This window comes from Hippocampus comes, unplaced genomic scaffold, assembly GCF_001891065.2.
Source record: "Hippocampus comes isolate QL1 unplaced genomic scaffold, H_comes_QL1_v1.1 scaffold261, whole genome shotgun sequence".
NCBI classification, from domain to species: domain Eukaryota; kingdom Metazoa; phylum Chordata; class Actinopteri; order Syngnathiformes; family Syngnathidae; genus Hippocampus; species Hippocampus comes.
This window is the reverse complement of record NW_017805824.1, coordinates 2,034,663-2,057,114: the sequence shown is the minus strand read 5'-3', so window position 1 is coordinate 2,057,114 and position 22,452 is coordinate 2,034,663. Positions and strand designations below refer to the sequence as shown.

The window sequence follows — 22,452 nt, the reverse complement described above, 5'->3', positions numbered from 1 at the left end:
GGGAACCAAAGATCAGTCTCGCCGCTTCTGTCTGATGACACAAAATCAAGTCGCTTCTGCACATTCACAGCTGAAAGGAACAAGACACTCTCATCTCCATTCACTATGGCCAACAAAGTGAAATGTTGACTCTACTGTTAGTTCTACAGTTAAAAGTTTGACAAACAAATGTGTGTAGGACAATAGGAAGATTCGATATAATGTTCACACGGCACCTGCTGTGAAGATTCAAGCGGTGGTGGAACACAAACGTGAGAAAGCCACAAAAACCTGACATAGGTTTGGACCAGGCAAAAGAAGAGAGTTTCAAAGAAAAAGGGACTCAGCCCAAACATACCTAAAAAAATCGAAAGTCCACAACCTCTTCACACCCCAATTTAGTGTTTAAAACAGACTGTATATGGCAGCAAAGTGCTACTTTTGTCTAAATGAAGCTCCTCAACTCACTTCCCCTTTGCACAAAATGGCCACTAAGCATTCCTTTTTTTTTTTCTTGATGATGCTCTTTAAAAATCACTTTCTCATGTCTCAAAATTCTGCTCACAAGTAAATACTGTGCATTCATCCATCCATCAATTATCCGAGCCGCTTATCCTCAGGAGGATCGCGGCCGTGTTGGAGCCTACTCCAGCCTGAACCGATTGCCAGCCACTCATAGGGCACACGTAGACAAACAACAACCGTTCACGCTCACAATCACACCTAGGGGCAATTTAGAGTGTCTGATTAACCTACTATGCATGTTTTGGGAAAGTGGGATGAAATGGGAGTACCCGGTGAAACTCATCCAGGCTCAGGGAGAACATGCAAAATTCACCCTGGAAGGCCAGGGCCTGGAATTGAATCCAAGGTCTTTGTACTGTGAGGTGAACGTGCTAACCAGTCGACCGCCATGCCACGTTCCCAAGATATTGTTTTCCAGATTTTACTGCTGAAATTATAAATTGTCATTTTAACATGGATTCACAGTATAAACTGTTCCCTTTGCTTCAGTTTCTATGTTTATTCTAATGTCATCTGGTTTGGAGCGGATGGCTTCATATTACAACTTGGATTTTTTTTTTTTTTTTTGGACAACAAAAAAAAAAAAAATTGCAAATACATGCTAACTAACAGCAAATGACATCACCAGAGGAGGAGCAGATGGCCCACCTTGTAAAACACAACCAAGACCTCATGGATTACATTTTCTTCATGAAGCCCTTTTACGTCAAGCTATTCATCTTTATTTCTTTTCTCCCTTCAGTAAATGTAATTCGGTACAATAGCCAGAGGGAAGCCTATGCTTCACCAAAACTGCACTACACACACAAATACGCACTCACACACAAACTTAAGCCCGTAATCGGCCACAACCTGTGCCAAGTTTGCTGGCCTGCTCCTGTCGTGTTCCAACTGGAGGGATATTTATGGGGATGATCTCACTATCTGACTGCATGTTACACAGGGTATATATACTATATAATCCCCATTTCTTCACGTTCCATCACAACATGCAAAAATCACACTGAAGGAGAAGGTGTGGAAGAGGGCATGAGCGGAAGAGAACATTTCACCTCACAGATGAGTTCATCCACCTCCTTGAGGCGCTGCAGAACTCTGGACATGAACGTAACCGCAGAGTGGACGTAGGGCGCCGAACACGCTTGGCTCTCCAGTTCTGGTGAGGTCTTGACCTGCTCGTGTGTCTGAGCCACATGTCTGAGCTTGACCATAGAGAAGCAGTGCTGCGACTGAGGCGGGAGCTCTCGGGCTTTGAGTCGAGGCTCCGTGGGGATTAAGTTTTGTGCCACCCGTCTGATATCGAGTTGAAACTGAAAAGTGATGATACACACACACAGTCACGGACCTAAAGAACGACGATCATTGACGGAACTGTACCGGTGGTTTTACATGCTTGAGCCCGTCACTCGACTTCTAAACGCGGCAGTCAAGCTCAAAAGCCAGATCCGGCCCACCATGTCATTATAAAGTCATTTATGTGGCCAGCAAGACCTTTTTTGTAAGTTGATGGAGTTATTATTAGTCTTTTTGGGTAAAGGACAAGAATAGCTGTTGCATGTTCAAGCCACCAGGGGGTTGAACCGAATGGTTGAATAATTTTCTACATCAATGTTCAAAGATTGAAATCAGTGAATTGCTAATCACAGGTTTCTGCAATGTCGTCTTTCAATTTGCCTCTCTGCTGGCGTCGTCGGACTATGAGGCTCTGTGGAGCAGCAAAATGTCTGGCCAACAAAGCGACAAGAGTTATCTTCCGTCTGCATAGGTCCAAGAGTATGAAAATAAAATGATTCTGGATGAGAATAGTGGTTAGCCTCACAAGGCTCGGGTGTTCCAATCGCCGCTAGTTTCAAAATGTTGACACCAGCAACAGGTAGTGAAAAAATATAAATGATCTCATCGATTAATCGACTTCGACTCGACTGTCATCACATTAGTGTCAAAGACAAAAAAGTTGTTTAGCCCCTATTAGCCGCATGTTTAGTCTGTAGAAAAACAGTCCCGCTATGATTCTGGCTAGCGGATCTCATCATGGCTAGCCCTGAGCTCTCGGCATAACGAACAAACTTGTCCCCATCGTTCATTTGCTAAAGATACAAATGACTGATAAGTTGCACTTTCCTCCCTCAAAATGAAGAACTGAACTGCGATTATTAGCAATTATTCATTCATGCGGTTTCGCCATTTTCACCGGTCCCCTGAGAGAAGCCATGACTACGATTTGGCCCGTGATGAAAACACAATTGATTTCCCTGAGTGAGGTTATGCCAGCTGACTTCTTGAACTGATTAGTCAGTCACAGGGTCATCGTTGAAAGGGCATTGATCGGAAGAGATGCCTCACAGAACTGAGCTATGTGAACCACTACCATGTTGCAGCCCACGAACTAAAAAAAAAAAAAAAACGAGTGCATTTGAACAGGATTTGGATTGGTTTCCTTATGCAATCAGATTTGAGTGATAATCCATCACAGCGATTTTACTGCCAGCTGATCTTTAGAGGAGGATCAAATGATGCAATCAGCTCAATCAAGATGTGACTAAAACTTTGTAAAAATTTTGCGCTTCGAGTTCCTACGTGACCTCTTGCAAAATGAAAACAATACCTCCAATCACTTTTACGACAATACGACAATACCAATTTTTTTTTTTTAATGCGCATCAAGGAAATGTTGAGTTGGACCCAGGGACATATTAACCCTCCTGTGACCTTCAAGTTCCCTAACATTTCTATCCTTGGATGAGTGATATTTTTGCGTGGGTTGTTTATGTTGAAAGGCTTCACTTCATTTAATGGGGACAACTGGGAAAATGAAAATCACATGATATATTTCAGTCTGTGCTGTCCTGTGCGCATTGATGTTCAACGCATCGGTGCTCTTTTGGGTCAATTTGACTCAAAAACGTCAAAATGTCTTCACGCTTCAGACAAAAAAAAAATATATTTCTGCAATGTTTCGATTCAGTCACAACAGCATTAATCCACAAATCTTTTTTTTTTTTTTGGTCAAGCCTAAGGATAAATTCTATTAATTCCAACTGTACAAAAAAAAAAGCCCACCTTCTTCCAACTACTATTGATTATATCCCACCTGAGAGGCTGCAGAAATACAATACTGTATTACATTTTAATAATAATAATAATAATAACCTCAGGTATAATCACGGGATATTGCACCATGAGACAAATGACAGAATAAAGAAGGGGAAAAAATCCAGGAGAAAAGCAAAGAGGAAAGTCCATTTCCCTGAGGCATGACCACCACTGCTAGTGGATGCAGATAGCCGCGGTTTAACAGTCATATCAGCGGATGTTTTCGGTCAACCCCATGCTGGTTTCAAGTTTCAACAGATTCCCCTCACTAATCACGTTGTGAGGACCGCATACTGCCCACCTTTTTAAGGATAGATCCTTAGGTAGATTGCGATGCAAACGATTTCTGTGGAAGGCAGTGTTTCAATGACATCCATGATGGATGCTGATAAGTGAAGGAAGTGAGGGCTAAAGAATGTAAAAAAGAAAAAAAAAGAGCACTTTCCTCGAAATAAGCTGAATGGTGGGAAAATGTGCTCTTGTCTGGATGTTTTCATGCTGTCTGTTGGAGGATGGATCCAGTTTTGTGGTTGCATTCTCTCTTGTAGCATGCATAAATGTGAATGTGTATATGGTGGCTGTTTTGTGTTTCCCAACTGCAATCTGGCTTCATGGCTCTACCTGTATCTCAGGTGGAGGCTTGGGCGGGATGGGAGGCGATAATTTAAAGTGCTCGCACTCAGCAGAGATGAGCGTTTGAAGAGGGGAGGAACTCTCACAGTCTGACTGGGATTTGGCAGAAAGGTTGGGAAGAGAGTTAATAAAAAGGCACAGAGCTGGGAGAGGCTGAAAGGATCAAATGCTGGGTGTAGGAGAGCAGAAAAGAAAAAAAATAACTTTAGCAGTCGAAAAAGGAACATTTTTGGAAGAGAAACCACTGAGAACTTTTTAAGGTCCAACTCACAGCATTTGACAACAGGAGAGAAGTCATTTGTGCACAAATGAGCGGCAAAGCATTGCCTCCCTAAACGACTACAGGGAAAACTGTTGTGCAAATACAATGCCAATTTATTTGAAATAATCATAATAATAAATGTAACAGTTCACTGTACCTGTTTCCATTGGCTGTAGCTTGTTGTGCTCTCAAATTTGGCCTGCAACTGTGTAGCCATTGAGCGCACTTTGTTCTCTTTGGGTTGCCTTTGGTCCCACAATGAAGTACCTTGAGTGGACAGATTAGTGGCCTGAAAGACAGCAGAGATCTGTTGAACACACACACTGGTACAAATTATTTGATGCCATCTGTACTTTGTGCAATGTTGGTTTTCAGGGTGACGTACATCTTTTTTTACATCACATTACATCATAGGCATCATGTGGAAACCATTGCAGCAACATAAATGCTGCTGCAGTTCGTGACACATTGTTGGCTGGAACCCTTGCGTGTCCAAGGTCTTAGAGCCACGACCGATGCAATAAATAAAACGACAAACTGACTAAACAGCGTAATAGATGAAAATTAATCCCCATGCAAATTGACCTTCGTGGCTAACCAGGTTCTTACACATTTAAGCATTCCAGTTTTCCATTTTAAACAAAAGAAAACAAAATGATTATTGTCATACGGGAATTCTACCCGACAGCGATTACATGTGCTTTCTCCAATACTGCCGCTTCATTTTAACTATGGTTCCCCTTACCATTGTGACAAATTAAGGGTATTAAAAGAGTCAGGAGCAAGTACTGTTGACTTGCGGTCTAAAGTCAAATCTTGCTTTCAATGAGCATTCCACACATTTTTACAAGAATGATTTCAACAAACCTCCTCCAGGTAAGAGCAAAATTTTCTCCTTTTGTAAATAGCGTCCGTACCATCTGTCTTTTTGTCATCCTAGAAATCCAGCAGAGGTGGACAAAAAATTAGAAGTTTAATTATTAATAAAATGCATTCAAATGAGTTTATAATAAACAAAGTCACACAATATTCAATACGTACTCAATACTGTATGCAATTCAATGTTACCTTTGGAATTCGTTTCCTTGGCAGAGCAAGATTAACAAAATTATTGTTACTTCGGACTTCCTTAGATGGATAATCTTCACTATTTTCGTCCGCTCGTCTGGATCCTGCGGCACATGTGACTGAATAAAAGCTCTCAAACTTATCACGGAACCATAAACATCAAATAAGCACAGACTATAGTCAGAAGAAATCAGGAGGGAGTGCACTGATCCTGGCAAACATTTCACTCGAAATACGTAACCAAAATGTCAAGAGTGACATCAATGTGTGGATGAAGTAAAATAAAGTGAGCGGCCCCTTCTGAGAGTGTCAGTCCAGAGCCGTTCACAGCGTTGGTACAAATACACATTCCACACATCGCAGCATTCTTGACTGGTAGGAATTCATAACACACACAGGAAATCAACTGAAAAGGGAATAGATTCTCTTCGCCCGGAGTTACACTTTGTTTCTGCGTAACTTGGCAGAACAATATAAAGACGCGAACGAGAAACAGTAAATGTCAACAGAGGCGGCTTACAACATACTGCTAAGTCGAAGTGACTACAGTGCATAAGATAAGCATAGCATTGTATCATTTAATTTGGCTGCGGCGGTCAACCACAATGCTGGACAGTATGTTACAGTGCAGTACAGTCTAGTTTGGTATGGTTACAGTATACCGTATTTTCCACACCAAAAGGCGCACTGGATTATGAGGCGTCACCGTCAATGAATGGCCTATTTTGTAATTTTTTTCATACATTGGGCGCGCCACATTATAAGACGCAAGCTACAATGCATCCACTAGATGGAGCTACGCTCAAGGAAACACCAACAGAACGATCAGATGTCAGTAAAACCTATTTAATAAAGCAGCGACACAGTTTACTTAACCAACAGCAAGTTATAACATTGACTCATTAACGTTGGACTCTCTTGTCGCTGCTCGATTTCCGTGTTCAACTGCGTAACCGATCGCCTTAAGTTTGAACTCTGCATTGTCAGCATGTCTCGAGCAAGGAGCCATTTCGGGGTCGAAATATTACCGTAATGACCATACACAAGGCGCATCGGATTTTAAGGGGTGCTGGGAGCTTTTAAGAAAATGGAAGGCTTTTAGGTGTGCCTTTTAGTGCGGAAAATACGGGAGCAAAGTGTGGTACAAAATATATGGAGCATAGCATAGTCGGAGTTTAGTACCTGCATCAGGTAAAGGTGTGCCTCGGAAAAGTTCGTAGAGTTTGGATAGGTAGTTGATGATTTTGGTCTTTTCCAGCTCCAAGGAGCCGCTCGGCTCTTTCACAGATGCGAATGGTCTGATTCCAAATTCCCGCTCCACAATGTCAAAAGCCAGCTGGAGGTTGTCGGCCTGGTTTTCCTCATTCAATGACTCAAAGTCTCTGAGGGGGTAAAAGATGATAGTGACTTGTGTGGGAGGCACATTATGTACATGTCATGATGTCTCCCTGCTGCTCCGGTCTATACTCAAGTCAGTGTGTCCTGTGCATGTGTTTTAGTATTTATTGTGAGTCGGGGAGAATATTAACCATCATTGACGGTCTGAATAACAAGACAGGAAGGTGAAGAAGGAAATGGGCCTAATAAGTGACTGAAGGCAAACTGGGTAAAGGATAAGGTGCACAAAGATTTGAAAAAGGTCCTTCCTGTAAGCGCCACCTGATTGTTTTTCACAACCCAATTGGAATGAGTAAGAAAAAAAAAGTCCCCAAATGTGTAAAATGAGTCTTAAAAAATGAAAAGTTAAGCTCTTGTCTCCTCTTTCAAACGCTGCGGCCTTGTTGAACTACTACAACGACCTGGAAAAATAGACGACTTCGTCAAGCATCTGTCTCACGCCAAGACATTACGATATGTTTGAGCTGCGGAAATATATCCACTTAAAACCTCAACACCAGGTCCTCACGCATCAACGAGCGGCCAGGCTAGCACTAAGATCCTGTCCACATTCTGGATGTGACATCAGACTCCCTCCACGACGCGCCTCGCTCTTTAAATTTTTTTTTTCTTCTTCTGCGTGACATGCACACACTCACTGCCAACTTTAAAGTGGCCACCCTGGTGGACTATCTGAAGGGAAGGTTGCATTTTCAGGGCATAGGCTGCTAGTTAAAAATTAGAAAACCAAAATGGTGAAAAACAGTTTAATGGAGTACCACATGGCCCAGTTATTGCTCATGATTTCAGCAGTTATCTTCAAAGGTGCATAATGTATTCAGTAACAAATCTCTTAATTCAGTTCACTTTAATACGAGCAGAGCAGAAGCTTTGCACTGTAACATTCTTCTCTTTTATTTTTCCGGAAAAAAAAAATGGCACCAAACAGCTTGTTTAACGGTAGTCTAGAAACAGCTCGAGCATCTTAGCAAACACTGACAGTGTGCAGACACCACCAGAAATAACATTAAAGAGCGTCCTAACCTAGCAACACACACTAAGGGCCCCCCGTTTTCCCCTTTTTTTCTTTAGTTTCCGCAAACCTATTCACTTTGCAGAATTCCACTGTGCTGACAGGCGTACATTAGGAAAGGGGCGGGGGGGAGGGTGAATGCCAGCGCGTTCTTGAAAAGTTGTAGGACCACATGAAATTGCAGTGGCATGCGAGATGGTATGAAGGCAATAATTTAAGCAGGAGAGGATATAATTTGTTCTGTAAATGGACTCATCCAAAGCTGTAATACAGAGGCACAAAGCGCTGCCAGAAGAACAGAGTGTATTTAACACACGCAGCAGAGTTAGTTGTAAAGTCATAATGTGGGAAAATAAATCTTCTCTGCTGCTTTCTGACAGTGTACGTACATCAGATGGGGTTTGAACCTGTGGATCAAGGCGCACAAGGCGAGGCCACTACTCCAAGAGAAGGTCAGGTCTGTGATTGTTACATTCCTGTAACCTTCGGTCTGTTTCTGGCACCACGTGAGAAGCCTCGCCGGCCTGATTTCAGAATCTACGGAGGAGAAACAAGAAAGTTGGTTTTCACGATGAAAGTCCAAGCGGGTAAATACCGGAATGAAGGCGCCACTCCCAGGAAGTTAATGCAAAGGTCAAGATCTAGCTCACAAGTCACATTTCGTCAAGATCCACACCGCTGAATTTTAAATAGGACTTTTTCTTCAGTTTGGGTTTCAATCAGGAAGCAAAAGTGACTCTGAACTTGGCCAGTCAGTTGTTATTGCACAGTAACTCCCATTTTATGGCTTCCTCCTCGCAGTGAACCCATGTGTAAAAACAAACCACAGAATATGACTTCCTCTCTGGATGCCTGTTAGTTTTAGCTTTTAAGAAAACTCTTCAAAGGAAAAGTCAGGTGACAATGCTAAACACTGCATTGCAGCCTCCGCCGTCGTGATTTCTTTACCTCGTCTGCAGATATTAACTGGTCGCCGGATGGAGGCGGCACGCTCCAGGGAGCACGAATTCAGCTCTCCGTTCAAGTACAGGTGACGCACCTGATAAAAAGCAAAAGTTCCAAAAATAAGAGCAAGCATTTTTTTTCTCAGGTGCAAAATACATTGGAATTTCTCTTTTGCACCTGGTGAGGCCTGACACACGAGGAGATGAGGTTGGGGTATCGCGTCGCAGGGTCGATGGTGTACTGTTCCAAATTTTTGGCGATGTTCTCAGGTGTTGTTTGTGGCAGCAACCTGTAAATGCTTTCTCTAAATACACACAAAACCTAAGGTTAGAGCCGGATGCCAGGTATCGCACCGAGTGCTTGTGAATGCTGCCGATACCCATCGCAATACTAAAATAAAGTAAGTTCTGCTCGCCAGGAGTGGGCACTACACTGGGGTGGTTTGAATTTTCTCCACAACTACGGTACCTGTAATTGTGTTTCAAAAGTACTAGCGGTATCAGTACACGGTATCGGTGAATACTCAACAGTGAATATTTGTACTGGTCTCGGTTGGACAAAACGTGTGCTCTCAAACATCCCTAACTCAGATTATAAATGCAGTGAGCTCCTGCTTAGCTGGCAAGTGTGTATCACACGAGAATGCGTGTGTGTGTGTGTGTGTGTGTGTGCGCGTCGCAGGGTCGATGGTGTACTGTTCCAAATTTTTGGCGATGTTCTCAGGTGTTGTTTGTGGCAGCAACCTGTAAATGCTTTCTCTAAATACACACAAAACCTAAGGTTAGAGCCGGATGCCAGGTATCGCACCGAGTGCTTGTGAATGCTGCCGATACCCATCGCAATACTAAAATAAAGTAAGTTCTGCTCGCCAGGAGTGGGCACTACACTGGGGTGGTTTGAATTTTCTCCACAACTACGGTACCTGTAATTGTGTTTCAAAAGTACTAGCGGTATCAGTACACGGTATCGGTGAATACTCAACAGTGAATATTTGTACTGGTCTCGGTTGGACAAAACGTGTGCTCTCAAACATCCCTAACTCAGATTATAAATGCAGTGAGCTCCTGCTTAGCTGGCAAGTGTGTATCACACGAGAATGCGTGTGTGTGTGTGTGTGTGTGTGTGTGTGTGTGTGTGTGTGTGTGTGTGTGTTATGTTTTTAATGCATACCTCTCTGCTAGCAACTCAAGAACTGTTCGACCCTGAGCCCAGCCCTTTACCATCCAGGCCGTGTCAAAGGCAGCCAAGAAGCCTCTAGCGCAGCCTGTCCCCATGGGCCAGAATGGCTGCAAACGTAACACACACAACCAATATGTCGGTAAAAGCAATTGGCATGCACTTGGAAAACATGCGTGGGCCTACACCATCCCACCGAGACATTGTGGGCAATTGTATCGATTGTATCGACTCCTAACTCTGTGGCGACAGTTTGGAGAAGACCATTTGTCTGTTGCTCGCGCACAGTTGCCTGGCCACTGTAACAGAAAGTCTTCCCAGAAGACCAACTCCATATTTTCATCTTTTACCCTGGGTTAGTTTCATGGCAGGAAGATGTAATGGTCTACTTGCCCTGACTTCAGAATCCATTCAGTTATGATGTGAATGCGAGTGTGACTGGTTGACTGTCTCTATACTGTACGTGCGCTGTTTAACTGGCAAACGAGCAATTGGACTAAATCAGCTGTGATAGGCTCCAGCTCATTGCGGCCCTGAGTAGGACAAGCGCTATCGAAAATGGATGCAAGGGTGGTTTCACGGCCAGGTCTTCCAATACTGTTGTCCTCATCGTGTGAGGTCACCTTACCTCCAACAGGCTGTCTCCCACTAGTGCAACCAGGAGCTGATGTCCGAACCTCTCCCTGACCAGAGCTGCGTTCTCGGAAGCGTGCATGCTGGTGAAGTCAAACATGGCCACGTCGGGCTGGCCGCAATGGTTCATGGCAAAGTCCAGCGTGGGAAGCTGATAGTTGGTGCCAAAGTCTGCAGCCTCTCGGGCGTAGGACAGGAGAGCTTCCTGGTTAACGTTATCACTGCTCAGCAGCCTCTGTGTCTCCATGTAATCCTATCAAACAACAAGCAGGACAATGTCACTCTCATCTTACCGGTAGTTAATTTTACCTTAGTTTAGTGCTGACACTTTTTTTTTTTCGTTTTTTTAATCACACGTGTATTTCTTTCATTTCATCCCTTCATTTACTACAAATTACTAACCAAAGGACTGTTCATGCTTATATTAGCGTTTCCCAACTTTTATTGAGTCGTAGCACATCATTTACATGACAAATCTGTCACGGCAAACAATCAAACAAACGTGTTAGTATAAGGATACTTCTCATTCATTTGAACTGTTGATGGAGGATATTGTATACATCAATTGGCCACCTCATTAGTTTGCCTTTAAATTGCTAAAATTGCTGTTTTATTGACAGTGAGAAAGGTAACAATTGTTCTTTTGTTGTTGTTCAAATAAGTGAAAACATCTTTCTCCACTATCAAAAAAGGAGTAGAAGAATAACAAAAATAGGTGAATGCCCTAATCTCAGAATTGGCAAATATTTTTTACCTTACGTTCAGTACAGTAGCCAGCATGAATATCATACACCATTGAGGGACATTATTCATTCCGAGATCATGCTTGCAACTCAAAACGCTCACATCTTAAATCATCATTCCCTTTTGAAATGAATGGAAATGCCCTTAATCCGTTCCAGCAGCCCAAAAAAACACCAAAATGTTTTATGTAAAGTATTTTGAAGAAGAAATAAATTACTCTACAGTACTGTATTTGGGAAAAAAAGAGTAATCACATCATTCCACAGAGAGTAAAGAATTAAAGAGTGTGTGCATCAAGATCAAATGCTCAAATATAAGTTGCTTCAACGTGTATAACTTTTGACAGTACCATTAGCCCAGCAATGCAGTTTTGAATTCTGTGTTGTCATAAATTTCGTGAGCTAACAAGAAGTTACGTTGTTTGGTTATACTTTGTACATGACATGTAATTCTCTTTATTTTGTGTTTAGTCTTAGAGTCAACTTTAACTAGGAGTGCCAATAAACAGCTTGAAGCAAGAACTTGGCCTCTTGGAAACTCAGGCTAAACTGCTTATGTGACCAAGAGAGGAAAATGGGGACAGACACTTATTAACTCACATTAATGACAACTCCTTTATCCAGCAGGCTCTGTTTCTTTGCAGTCATGACAAAGTAGTGCGTGTTGTCCTTGTAGTACACAATGTTCTCCAGGTCGATGCCTGCGATAAAGAAAGTAGAAAAATAATCGGTGTCGTGTCCTTGAAGGCGTCACAGATCTCCTCTCTCCCACCTGTTTCTTCTTTGAGGTCAAGGAAGAACTTCTGATTGAAGATGAAGGCCACGCCACTGATTTCCTCCACCTTGGCCTCCGCCGTCGTGTTCCTGTTGATGAAATTGGCGGTAATGGCGATCGCCAGCTTGCCGCGAAAATCTTTTCTCCTGAAACCTGCCGTAGAAAAGCAGAGAATCACATTGAGAGACAAGGTCAGAACGAAGGGGAAACCAAACAAGTCCTGTGGCCTTGTGTGTGTAAAAGTAGTCTTAAAGGCTAATCACAAGGTGCTTATTTCAGGATCACAGACGGCTTACACAGCTTATAAAAACAATAACTGTGGGCCGGACCACTGATTCGTATTGAAGCAGCAAATCATGTCTTATACACTAGATCAGTGGTTCTAAAAAAGATACTCAGCTCCCTAAGGACCAACATCATGACCAACATTAAAATACATTAGCACAGAAGGGCAACACGTTTTCATCCAAAAGGAGATGTGTTATGACTAGAAGGTATATTTTTAACATTAAAAAAAAAAAATTGCTGAAATAATTATCCACATTCAAGTGTATTATTGCAATAATATCTGTCCTTAAAAGTTGAATACAACTGAACAGTACCTAAAAAAAAATACAATACTTGAAGAGCAAAAAAAAAAAAAGTACTGTACTGGATCAAATATAATTGAGTGTAATTGCATGTTTTGCCAAATTCATTTTCATCCTCTTCCCATGACCTATTCCTTGACGTATGCAACAGTCTTTCACAAAGTGATTCTCGATGACCAAACTCGGAAAACAGGTGAGCCGTGATCGGTCGTTATCTGAACCCTGAGCAACTCTGATGTCATTTTCAGTCGACCACATGTGGAAAAATGGCCGCCCCTTGAGATGGCTAAAAATCGGGTGGATTTTGCAACTTAATTCTTGTTCCACAAACACAGTACTCATCAGGATGCAGTGCTTAGAAGAGTGGGGACGCATAAGTCACATTACTGCAAAGAACATTTTTTTAAAACATGAACACGCCCCTGTTGAAATACTTTTTCCGATATACAAATTAATCAACTAATCAATACAATTACAACTAATCAATCAATTCCTTTTAAATGACATATTTATAAAGTAAAAGAATAAGTTGAAAATTACATTCTTTACATTTGTTTAAACATTTGTGTTGACTTGTCCATTAAGAAACTAAATTACGCTCCTTGGTGGAGGTAATAATAACCTAATAGTGGAGTCATTAACTTTACGATGTAAATGCCCATTGAATTGCATTTCAAAGGCTGTAGTGCATACCAAATTAGTCACGCAAATGAAGGGTTCACTTTAAATAGGCATTTCTCAAAAGTAAATAAATCAGCCTGAAACTTAAGCCATTTGAAAAATGAACAGCCAGTTTTCATTGAGAACAAAACGATCTGCAAAAAATAGCTTGTGATGTATTTTGGGCTGCTTTGCCACATTAAATCCAGTGAAAAACCCAGACCTGCTTCAGACTGACTCATTTCCTCTGAGCTGCTTCATAGCGAAAGAATGAGCCATAAGTCTTGTTTTTGACCTTTTTAGGAATACGCCTGAGTTGTGTATTGCTTGTTGGGTTGACCACAGCAAGCAGCGAGTTCAACAGAGTCCAGTGATGCAAAGTTATGCGGCGGCTCCAGTGTGCATCAGCTGCTCCACGCAAGCCTGTCTCGATTCTATTTATGTATTCCGATCCTTTGTGCTTTGACGATGTGACCGCTACAACCTCCCACGGGCACACTCGGGTTTCTGATGGGTGGATGGCAGGGATGTGTCCAAGGACCGGCAACCCGAGGCCAAGGCCAAGGCCAAGGACTTGACTCCCAAGGCCGAGGCCAAGGCCAAGGAATTGACTTCCAAGGCCAAGGCCAAGGACCAAGGACCGACCTTCGGTCCTCGAGCCGGTCCTCGAGGCCAAGGACCGGCTCGAGGAACACATCCCTGGTGGATGGCTCAGTTGGTGGGAAATTTGAAATACAGTGTATCTTTTCTTGAATGCCTATTTTAGTGTTTGCTATTTTCCGAGAGAAAATGTCAAATGTCATTAATACTTTTCACTATCCCTGCAAAAAATAAATAAGGAGACAAATATTACCATACTGTACTTTATTTTTTTTAAAATGCAGTCATAACATAATTAAATAGAATATGAAGAATGAAAAAGTTTGTGCAACATGATTACCGGTTTACAGTTTATTGTGCCTCCTTCTGGGATGTAACAATTGGCCACCGGGGGCAGTATAATGCAGTCTTGCAGACAAATGAACAAAGAAGAGTTTGACAACTACTGATTCAGTGCCCGCAGTAATATGATGCTATGCGTTCTGCATTCTTTTTATAACATTGAGCGAATCTGGCGTTTTAAATACACAACTTGTAATTGTCCGTTTTGTTTCTTTTGACAGTAAACTTCAACTGGGAGAAGCATGACGGTATTAATAAGAGTAATAGTGATGGCAGCCAATCCCGGGTGTTCGCCACCTCTCCGCCAATGTTAGCTGGGATAGACTCTAGCACACCTGCGACCCGAGTGAGGATAAGCGAATGAGAAAAATGTATGGCTCTTTTTAATATATTACTATTATTAGGAGTGACATACATTTAAAAAGACTAGAATGTGTTATTATTCATGAGTTCAAATGGTGTTAAAAATACAATCTTGGATTGAAACTAACTTTGATTCAGCAGCCATCTCGGGTTTCATCTTGCTTTCAAACATATTTTGGTTGAACAAAGTATTCCAATGCTGGTGGGAAAAGATGATTTGAGTCTTGGATGTTGTTTTTGTTTCAACCTCATGTGGTAACTTTATAAGACGTATTGTCCCCTTATCCCTTTCAAGTAAAAGTACACCCCTGAGGCGTGGACACCGTTTATCCTTCTTCTTTGGGCATCCTCTCACCTTCCAGCGTGTTCCTGCGCCCGTCGGCCCCCACCACCACGTCAAACTCAAAGTCAGCCACGGGGTGATCAGCAGGTCGGATTGCAGCTCTCCAGCCTAGCCCTGAAAATAGAAGCCGACCACAGAAGGATCAGGGTGGGTGGGAGTAGGGAAAACACGTTATATAAATATTCTCTTTGTGCCTTATTCCTTTTGGCGAAGACACAGCGTGAGAAATGTCAGCTGATCAGGATTTACGTATGCTTCAGGGACGCCACATACGAAATAAACGTTCAATTCAATGCAACTTTTGGATGCCACGCTTCTTCCCAGTTTGGGCTCAAGGAGAAGCTCAAATACGACTTGTGTCAAGACATCTTCTATTACAAACTCATTTTGAGTGGCTGCATGAGATTGTGAGGAGCACTGAAACAACCTGGCATTTTGTTGTGCAATAGGATATTAAGGACACCGCTAAGCCGCAGAGGAGGGGGAAGAAGTATGTCTAAATTTAGGCGAGGCTCTTGTTGGTTATCAGCGTATTGATATTACAGCTGGAGGCCAGCGCTAAAGTCAAACTTAGGAGTGGCCAGTCAAGTTGTTCCTCCTGTTACCATCATACAATGAAGCTGTGTGTGATGTTTTTTTTTTGTTCCCCAACAGAGTAAGCTTTCATTAATATGGAGCCTCCCACAGCTTGGTTTTGCTTTATTGTACGCTATATTTGATTCAAGAGTGACTCGGCAACAGAAAGACTCTAAAAGTTATTTTTTGCCCTGAAATTATTGATCCAAAACACGTTATTTAAAAATGTCCTTCTTTTGTACAGGTACGACAACATTTGCGTAAACTGAGGCTGATGTTGGTCAGCTGTGACCTGTGTCTAAATCAAGGAAAATGGTGGTAATGTTGGCAACGTTGAAACTGTTTTAAGGGACGGTGGCAATGCAATAAATGAGGATTTTTGTGAGCCAATGCGGAAGGGAGTTTGAAACGGTGATGAGAACTGTCTGTGTCTCATACAACATTTGCATAAGTTCCCATAAAACCATGCATTTGTTGCACCTGTTGTTTTTTTCAAAGATAATGGGGGAATCCCTAAACAGTGAATGTAAAACAGTAAAAATAAGGAACAAAACTTCGACTGAGATGAGAGCGTGCAAATCTTATGCAAAGCAAGTCATCACACATTATTTGATGGTAGATCATTTGATCCCAAAACAAGTTCCCGTTTCTCCAAAACATTAATGATTAATCATCCTTTTCTGAATGTCTCATAGGATATTAATACATGTTGAAAAAGTATGAAGTTCATAATTTGATAAAGGCAATTTTTATGAGGATATTTCTGACTCGGCATGTGTTCATGAAAAATAAACAGTATGGAAGGGTGAAGGTGCGGCAAAAGGTGAAATACCTTCCTTTTCTTGGTTCTCGGGAGGTTCCACGAGCTTGACGAACTCCACATTGATGTGAAACTCCACCGCAACAATGAGGGCCACCTTCAACAGCATCAGCTGCAGCTGCCTGATGCCTGTTGGACACAGTACAGTCGCCTTCACTTCAAAGTGGGTGAGGAACACTGCCTACTTTGCTACTGTATTATGTGTGTATACAATCTATACAGGCTGACTTTCAAGTTTTGTCAAGTTTTTCTTCTGCCTCTCAGTGTTAGACCTTCTCTCCCAGACACGCGCACACTCACAGCTGCCAATCAGGCACTCTAACACAGCCATGCCTGCGATCTATCTGAAGGGACGATGCATTAGGGACAATGCATTTTCAGGTTGAAGGTATAGCTAGCTAGCAACGTCACATATTGATATTGTGCCAGATAACGACTGATGTGAGCAGAGACGTACTGGGTCCAAAATTCGGCCCGGGAATATTTTTAGACACCCGGGGTTGGGGGTGGCTTTGGCTGCCGGGCGTCACGCACTGAAAATCATTTGTCGATGGGCGGTGGGGTTTGGTGTGGATGTTTGCTGGCACGCAACAACACCTAATTTGGGATTATCAGTCGCCAAAGGCCAAAAGCTAATAGATGGGGTTCTTGCGGTGGACATCACATTATGAAAGTTAATCGGCTATGGAGGTGGTGGGGGGTCTGCATACGGTTCGACCGGTCTGGAAATAGATCGGCCGTTCAGAATAATCAACACATTTTCTCGAAATTCCTGATGGCCAGCATGCATCGCTGTGCCTCGTTTTAGCCACTCCCCCAACCAAGTAAAACCGAGCCTGCCTATGTTAGTAGAAGCTGAATTTTTTTGATACAGTTCTTGTACTGGATCCCGTTAAATTATGCCAGTGTGCCTTATAAAGTGGCATCAAGTTGTAATGCTTGTGTACATTTGTTATCCATCCATCCACATCTTTATCTAATTTGCCTGAGAGGTGCTCTTCGCAGGAAAGGGAAAACAATGGAAAAACAATACTATGCCGAGGAATTGTTGTTTTAGCAATCACAGAATGGTGAGAAACCTCACCATTTCACAATCTCGCTTTCTAAATACCGTACAATCAGGAAAAATAACACTGAAAAAGTACAGCGTGTGACCTTTTCTTGCGCTGCTTTTTATCACATAAATAGTTACAGTGCACGTGTAAAGCATGCGGTTAAGACCCCGCATGACAAATGAAACAATTATCTAAAAAAAACAATAATAATTGGACAAATTGCCTACTGTGTCTCAACTGTGGAAACAGCCATTAAAAAAAACAAAACCATTGTTGATCGAAAAGCTCTGAACAGCACTGCATTTCATTATGTCATCTGAGTGGAGCAGTGTAACTGCAGAACATACCACAGCTGTAATAACTCCCAACCCCGACGACCAAATTATGAAGTGCTAAACTCACTGATGTGATCTATGGCCCCGGCGCAGAATTTGCCGTAAAACTTTTTGGCCCCGAGCCCCCGCAGATCCTGGATGGTGAAGGGCCAAAGGTGCAGCACGTTGTTCCTGGAGAAGGAGTCCCTCTTCTCGATCACCACCACTTTGGCTCCCATCAAGGCGAGCTCGATGGCTGTGCGCAGGCCGCACGGACCTCCTCCGATGATGAGGCACTAGGAGGACAAGTTGTGATTAAGGAGGTCTCACATTACTCACACAGGAGTGCAAATCGTCTTGCTGGGATGACATTCTGTTTTTTTTCTTTCCTAAAACACTGCTGAGTGTTAAAACACACGCGCAGAAAATCATCACTGTGCTGCACCACTCAGGAAAACGACAAGATGATATCAGCATGAACAAAAAAACAGATGAAGAGGTTGCCAAGACGAACATCTGCCAAAATCTTGTATCAGCATGAGCCATGATTACAGCCGGATATTAGCGAACGTGTTGCTTTGCCCGAGTGTCGGCCACAAAGCGCATGAAGTCACCTCGCGTGAAGCGCCGAGCGTCTGTCTTTATCTAAGAACCGGGCCCAAACATGACATCAGCTTCTTGGATGATAGATGAAAAGAAGTGACGCAAGTGTGCTGTACTCGTTCTGGAAAGCTTTTTTCTTCTTCTTTCCCTCTAAACGTTTAAACACAACTGTATATGCTTCAACGCTATGTCATTTTTTTCCCCCCCTTTTGGCGTATGGCAGGATGAAAAGAATGTTGATGGTTTTTCTAGCTACTGAAGGGATCCAGAGATTTAATATAGACTGAAATTTTGAAACAGCGGGTCACGGAGTTGATGAGAGCGTCTCTGGATATCACAACGCTAAAGAAGAATGCAGAATTAGATTATGAAATCCTGGAAGACTTTAACAATACCATCCGGTCTCTGCATTTTCATCGAGCTCTTTGCTACTTTACTATTGTAACATAGACTCACAATTTTAAAAAGACCTCAACGTAGGCACCCTGGGGCCGAACTGAAATAGGGCCTGACCAGTGTGGATTTTTTTTAAACCCTAATACATATATAAATGTGTTCATGTGTAAAAATTAAAGTAAACATTTGCCAATTTTAAGGGTGCTAATATCGGCTGATTACATCGGTCGGACCCTAGACAGAAACTACTCTATACTCTATAAAGTATCCAGAATCCGTACATAAAAATAGAAAATCTGGTGCTTTAATATCAGAATTACATACATTTAATTAATGCCTTTTGACTGATCATGTTAATTAAATAACAATGATCGTGTTATCGTTCCTTATTTCACTAAATGACAGATGTTAAGTGTAAGTATATCTTAATTTGTCTGGACATTTTGTATTAAATAATATAATAAATGGCCAAAAGTGCATTGATGTATCTGAATGTCACTCAAAGGTTTTAATGTAAAGAAATGAATCCCAACTGCAATTAAAATTGAAAAAAACATTTTTGTAAACAAAAGAAAATAAAAATGAGTGTTTGAAAAAAAAACTCCATTCTACACATACAAACTTAAACGAACTATATAATTATAATGGAAATGCCCTTTGTTTAATTTCATCAATGAGTATTCAGTGTCCATTTTAAATGTAATTATTTGGGTATTACTCTACCGCCAAACTGAAGAATTTAGGTCAACCAATCGTGTGGGAATTGCAGCCCCTTTACTTGATTACACAAAACCTATTGTGACCTTTTTTTCTATCTTTCACTTGACAAACACTTCATACATTAAAAAAAATGCAACTAATTCAAAGTAACAGACCCGCTGTAAAAACTAACACGGACCTAAATGAATTTAAAAATACAAAAGTCAAAACTCAATAAAAAAAAAAAAACTAATTCTAATGAAATCTCAAAAACTATCATAAGCCTCCTTGCAGCTCAAATTTTGGCTGGCAACACAAAGCGAAGAAATGAAAGAAATTCATAAATTGTGCCACTAATAACTCAAGGTGCAACCGGATATTTATCTGGTATCTGGATATGGGTGAGTCTCCTGCTGACCGTGCTAAAATAACAACTAGGCGAGCCAATGGCGGAAACATTTGTTTTGCAGGCGATGACACGGCTTTCGTCGCTGTTTTTCCATCTTGTTCCTAGGTGATGACAGTGTGTTTCACTTTGTGCTTATTTTTCAGGTGTTAAACAACATAGGTCACACAATGTGCATAAAGGCCTGCTAACGGCTTGACAAGTTTGTTTAACAATCACTGTAAACGGGATTTGAGTGGAAAAGTAACAAAAACGTCACTTGTCAGTGATACAGAGAAGCACTCTGTTTATTGAGTCCTGTTTCCGCTGACTGGTCTATTTGTCCCACATCAAAAGCTTTTTTTCCTGCGCATCTGCTGAGTCAGGACAACTGCACTTCCTGTCTGTCCCACTTGCAATCTCACCGTCACAGAGGAAACCTTGCCCATAAACTGTCATCTATAATGTCCACTGCCCCACTGGTGAACACGATTAGTCATAAACCCATGAAACAGCTCAAGATGGATCAACTCCATAATCGGCCCGATATAAATGTCAATGCCAGTTTAGTACAGCAATTCTCGCCGAGTACTCCAGCTCACCAGCGACGCCCCGCCGTAAAATCCAGATGACATCACGTCTTTGACAGCAATGAATTAACATTGAGTGCTGAGTGATATCACATGTTTCGCTTTTAAAGTTGTCATAAAGTCACAGACAATTTTGGTGATGTGTACAAATACAGTAGACTTTTTAATTTAATTTTTTTTTACAGGGGAACTCAGAGCAAATATATGTTCCCCCACTAGTCTAAACACAGTATTCTGATTAATATTATGGTCATGAAATAAGAATTAAACAGATTAATCTACAGATTTATATGGATCTCAGGGGGCTGCCATGATGGCGTTATTAAAACGCCTTCTCTTGTCGACTGAAATTGATGTCAAGCAGCCCTCTGGTTCGCACCGCAACCATGATATGACTAAACCCAGAAAACAGGTGGGCTGTGACGTTCGTAATTCAAGTCCGAGGGGAGTTTCATGTCAATTTCAGTCTATGGCAGAAAGTGTGTAAAGGTTGCTGTCGGCTAATTCTTCATCTTCAACTCACCTGTGTTTATAGAGGTCTTTAAAATCTGTCACAGTTATTAAGACACCTTTAAATTGTAAAATCCTCCTTTAACAGTTAATAACTGTTACACAAAATTGTCTTTTATTTTCTTTGTGCTCTTGGACACCCATTTTATTATTTCTTTTAAGCTCCAGAACAAGTAAAAAAAAATATAGAATTTCATCATTGGCCAATGAAATGGTTTTTACTTTTTTTAAATCCCCCCAAAATAAGCTCATGTCATACATCATAGATAGCTAAACAGGTAGATGGATACAGTAGCTAGATACTGTAACTAGCTAGCTAGCTAATTATGAGATTACGTAGCTATAAAGATAGATAGATAGATAGATAGATAGATAGATAGATAGATAGATAGATAGATAGATAGATAGATAGATGCAACGTTTCTGCAACCTTGATGGAACTGCAGTTTCCAGTTGGGTCTCTGGTCTATAAAGCAACATACAATAATTACATTTCAATTAGTCATGCATGGATTAGCATGAGGCCACATGCCTATTTCAGCTCAAAGTGAAAACACTAAACTTTTTCCAGATGTGGCCACATTTGCTGTACCATATTGAGCTTTTGCATGCAACACCTACACCATTTAGTGGGAATGAGTTACTTCACAGTTACTTGTAAAAAGCTACCATCGCAACTGTAGTAGATGCAACATAAAACTGTTGCTAATTGTACCTTGGTGCCCATACAAGCTTCACGTTTGTTGTACTCCTTGTGGGACATTCTCTTGTCCAGCTTGCTCCATAGCGCTTTGGCCTTCCAGGAGGTGACCTTGGCCTTCAGGCTGCCATAGAAGGAGCCGTGGTCAGCAGGGTCGAGGTCAAGCTTTCCACACAAGACGTTGAAGGCTTGCAGCGTTCCCTTGCAGGTGGAAGCCTGGACGAAGTCCTCAAAGAGCTTGCCGCCATTGCTTTCCCTCTCATCCTCCATCTCTCCCATCTTCGGACGCTTTGGTGCACCGAGGCTCGTGCTTCGTGCAAGCGCTCTGCCAGATGTGGCTACACCCGCTGGTTGGCCTGCGCCGTCATTCCCAGTCTGAGGAGGAAAGACATACAGTCTGATGTCATCCTGTGGCCAACAATCCAGACGCCTTCATTACATTGCTGCAGTGATGACCAAATTTGGATGAAAAAAAAAACATTCGCCCACCGTATTGCCCTACGACAGTTTGTGCCCCATTTTTACTTTGATGACATGGGCATTGTGCTGGTCTTACTCGTGTGCTCTCTTTGGCCACTGGGGGCAGTATAAACTGGACGACTGGCTCTGTAAAATGCAGTAATATGGGGGATTCTTTGCAAAGTGTCAGTATTGCTAAGTTGTC

At 41.9% G+C, this 22,452-nt stretch overlaps 1 protein-coding gene across 10 annotated transcripts in view; it reads right to left on the bottom strand.

Annotated features, from left to right (window-relative positions):
• Positions 1–22,452, bottom strand: part of mical2a (microtubule associated monooxygenase, calponin and LIM domain containing 2a) — a 41,393-nt gene that overhangs the window by 9,401 nt on the left and 9,540 nt on the right. For 6 of the 10 annotated variants that reach the window (XM_019886848.1, XM_019886854.1, XM_019886847.1 and 3 more), the window contains 18 exons: positions 21,804–22,163; positions 17,994–18,201; positions 16,549–16,665; positions 15,153–15,254; positions 12,240–12,395; positions 12,068–12,168; positions 10,720–10,977; positions 10,086–10,201; positions 9,631–9,673; positions 9,093–9,176; positions 8,919–9,009; positions 8,360–8,507; positions 6,743–6,942; positions 5,561–5,664; positions 5,360–5,428; positions 4,650–4,781; positions 4,219–4,323; positions 1,557–1,814 (listed from right to left, as the gene is read on the bottom strand). In XM_019886848.1, the coding sequence (XP_019742407.1) occupies positions 1,557–1,814; positions 4,219–4,323; positions 4,650–4,781; positions 5,360–5,428; positions 5,561–5,664; positions 6,743–6,942; positions 8,360–8,507; positions 8,919–9,009; positions 9,093–9,176; positions 9,631–9,673; positions 10,086–10,201; positions 10,720–10,977; positions 12,068–12,168; positions 12,240–12,395; positions 15,153–15,254; positions 16,549–16,665; positions 17,994–18,201; positions 21,804–22,067 (2,556 nt within the window). In that variant the 5' untranslated portion in view covers positions 22,068–22,163. Of the gene's footprint in view, positions 1–1,556; positions 1,815–4,218; positions 4,400–4,649; positions 4,782–5,359; positions 5,429–5,560; positions 5,665–6,742; positions 6,943–8,359; positions 8,508–8,918; positions 9,010–9,092; positions 9,177–9,630; positions 9,674–10,085; positions 10,202–10,719; positions 10,978–12,067; positions 12,169–12,239; positions 12,396–15,152; positions 15,255–16,548; positions 16,666–17,993; positions 18,202–21,803; positions 22,164–22,452 lie in introns of those variants that run through there. The other 4 variants (XM_019886855.1, XM_019886851.1, XM_019886857.1 and 1 more) reach the window with 4 other exon arrangements.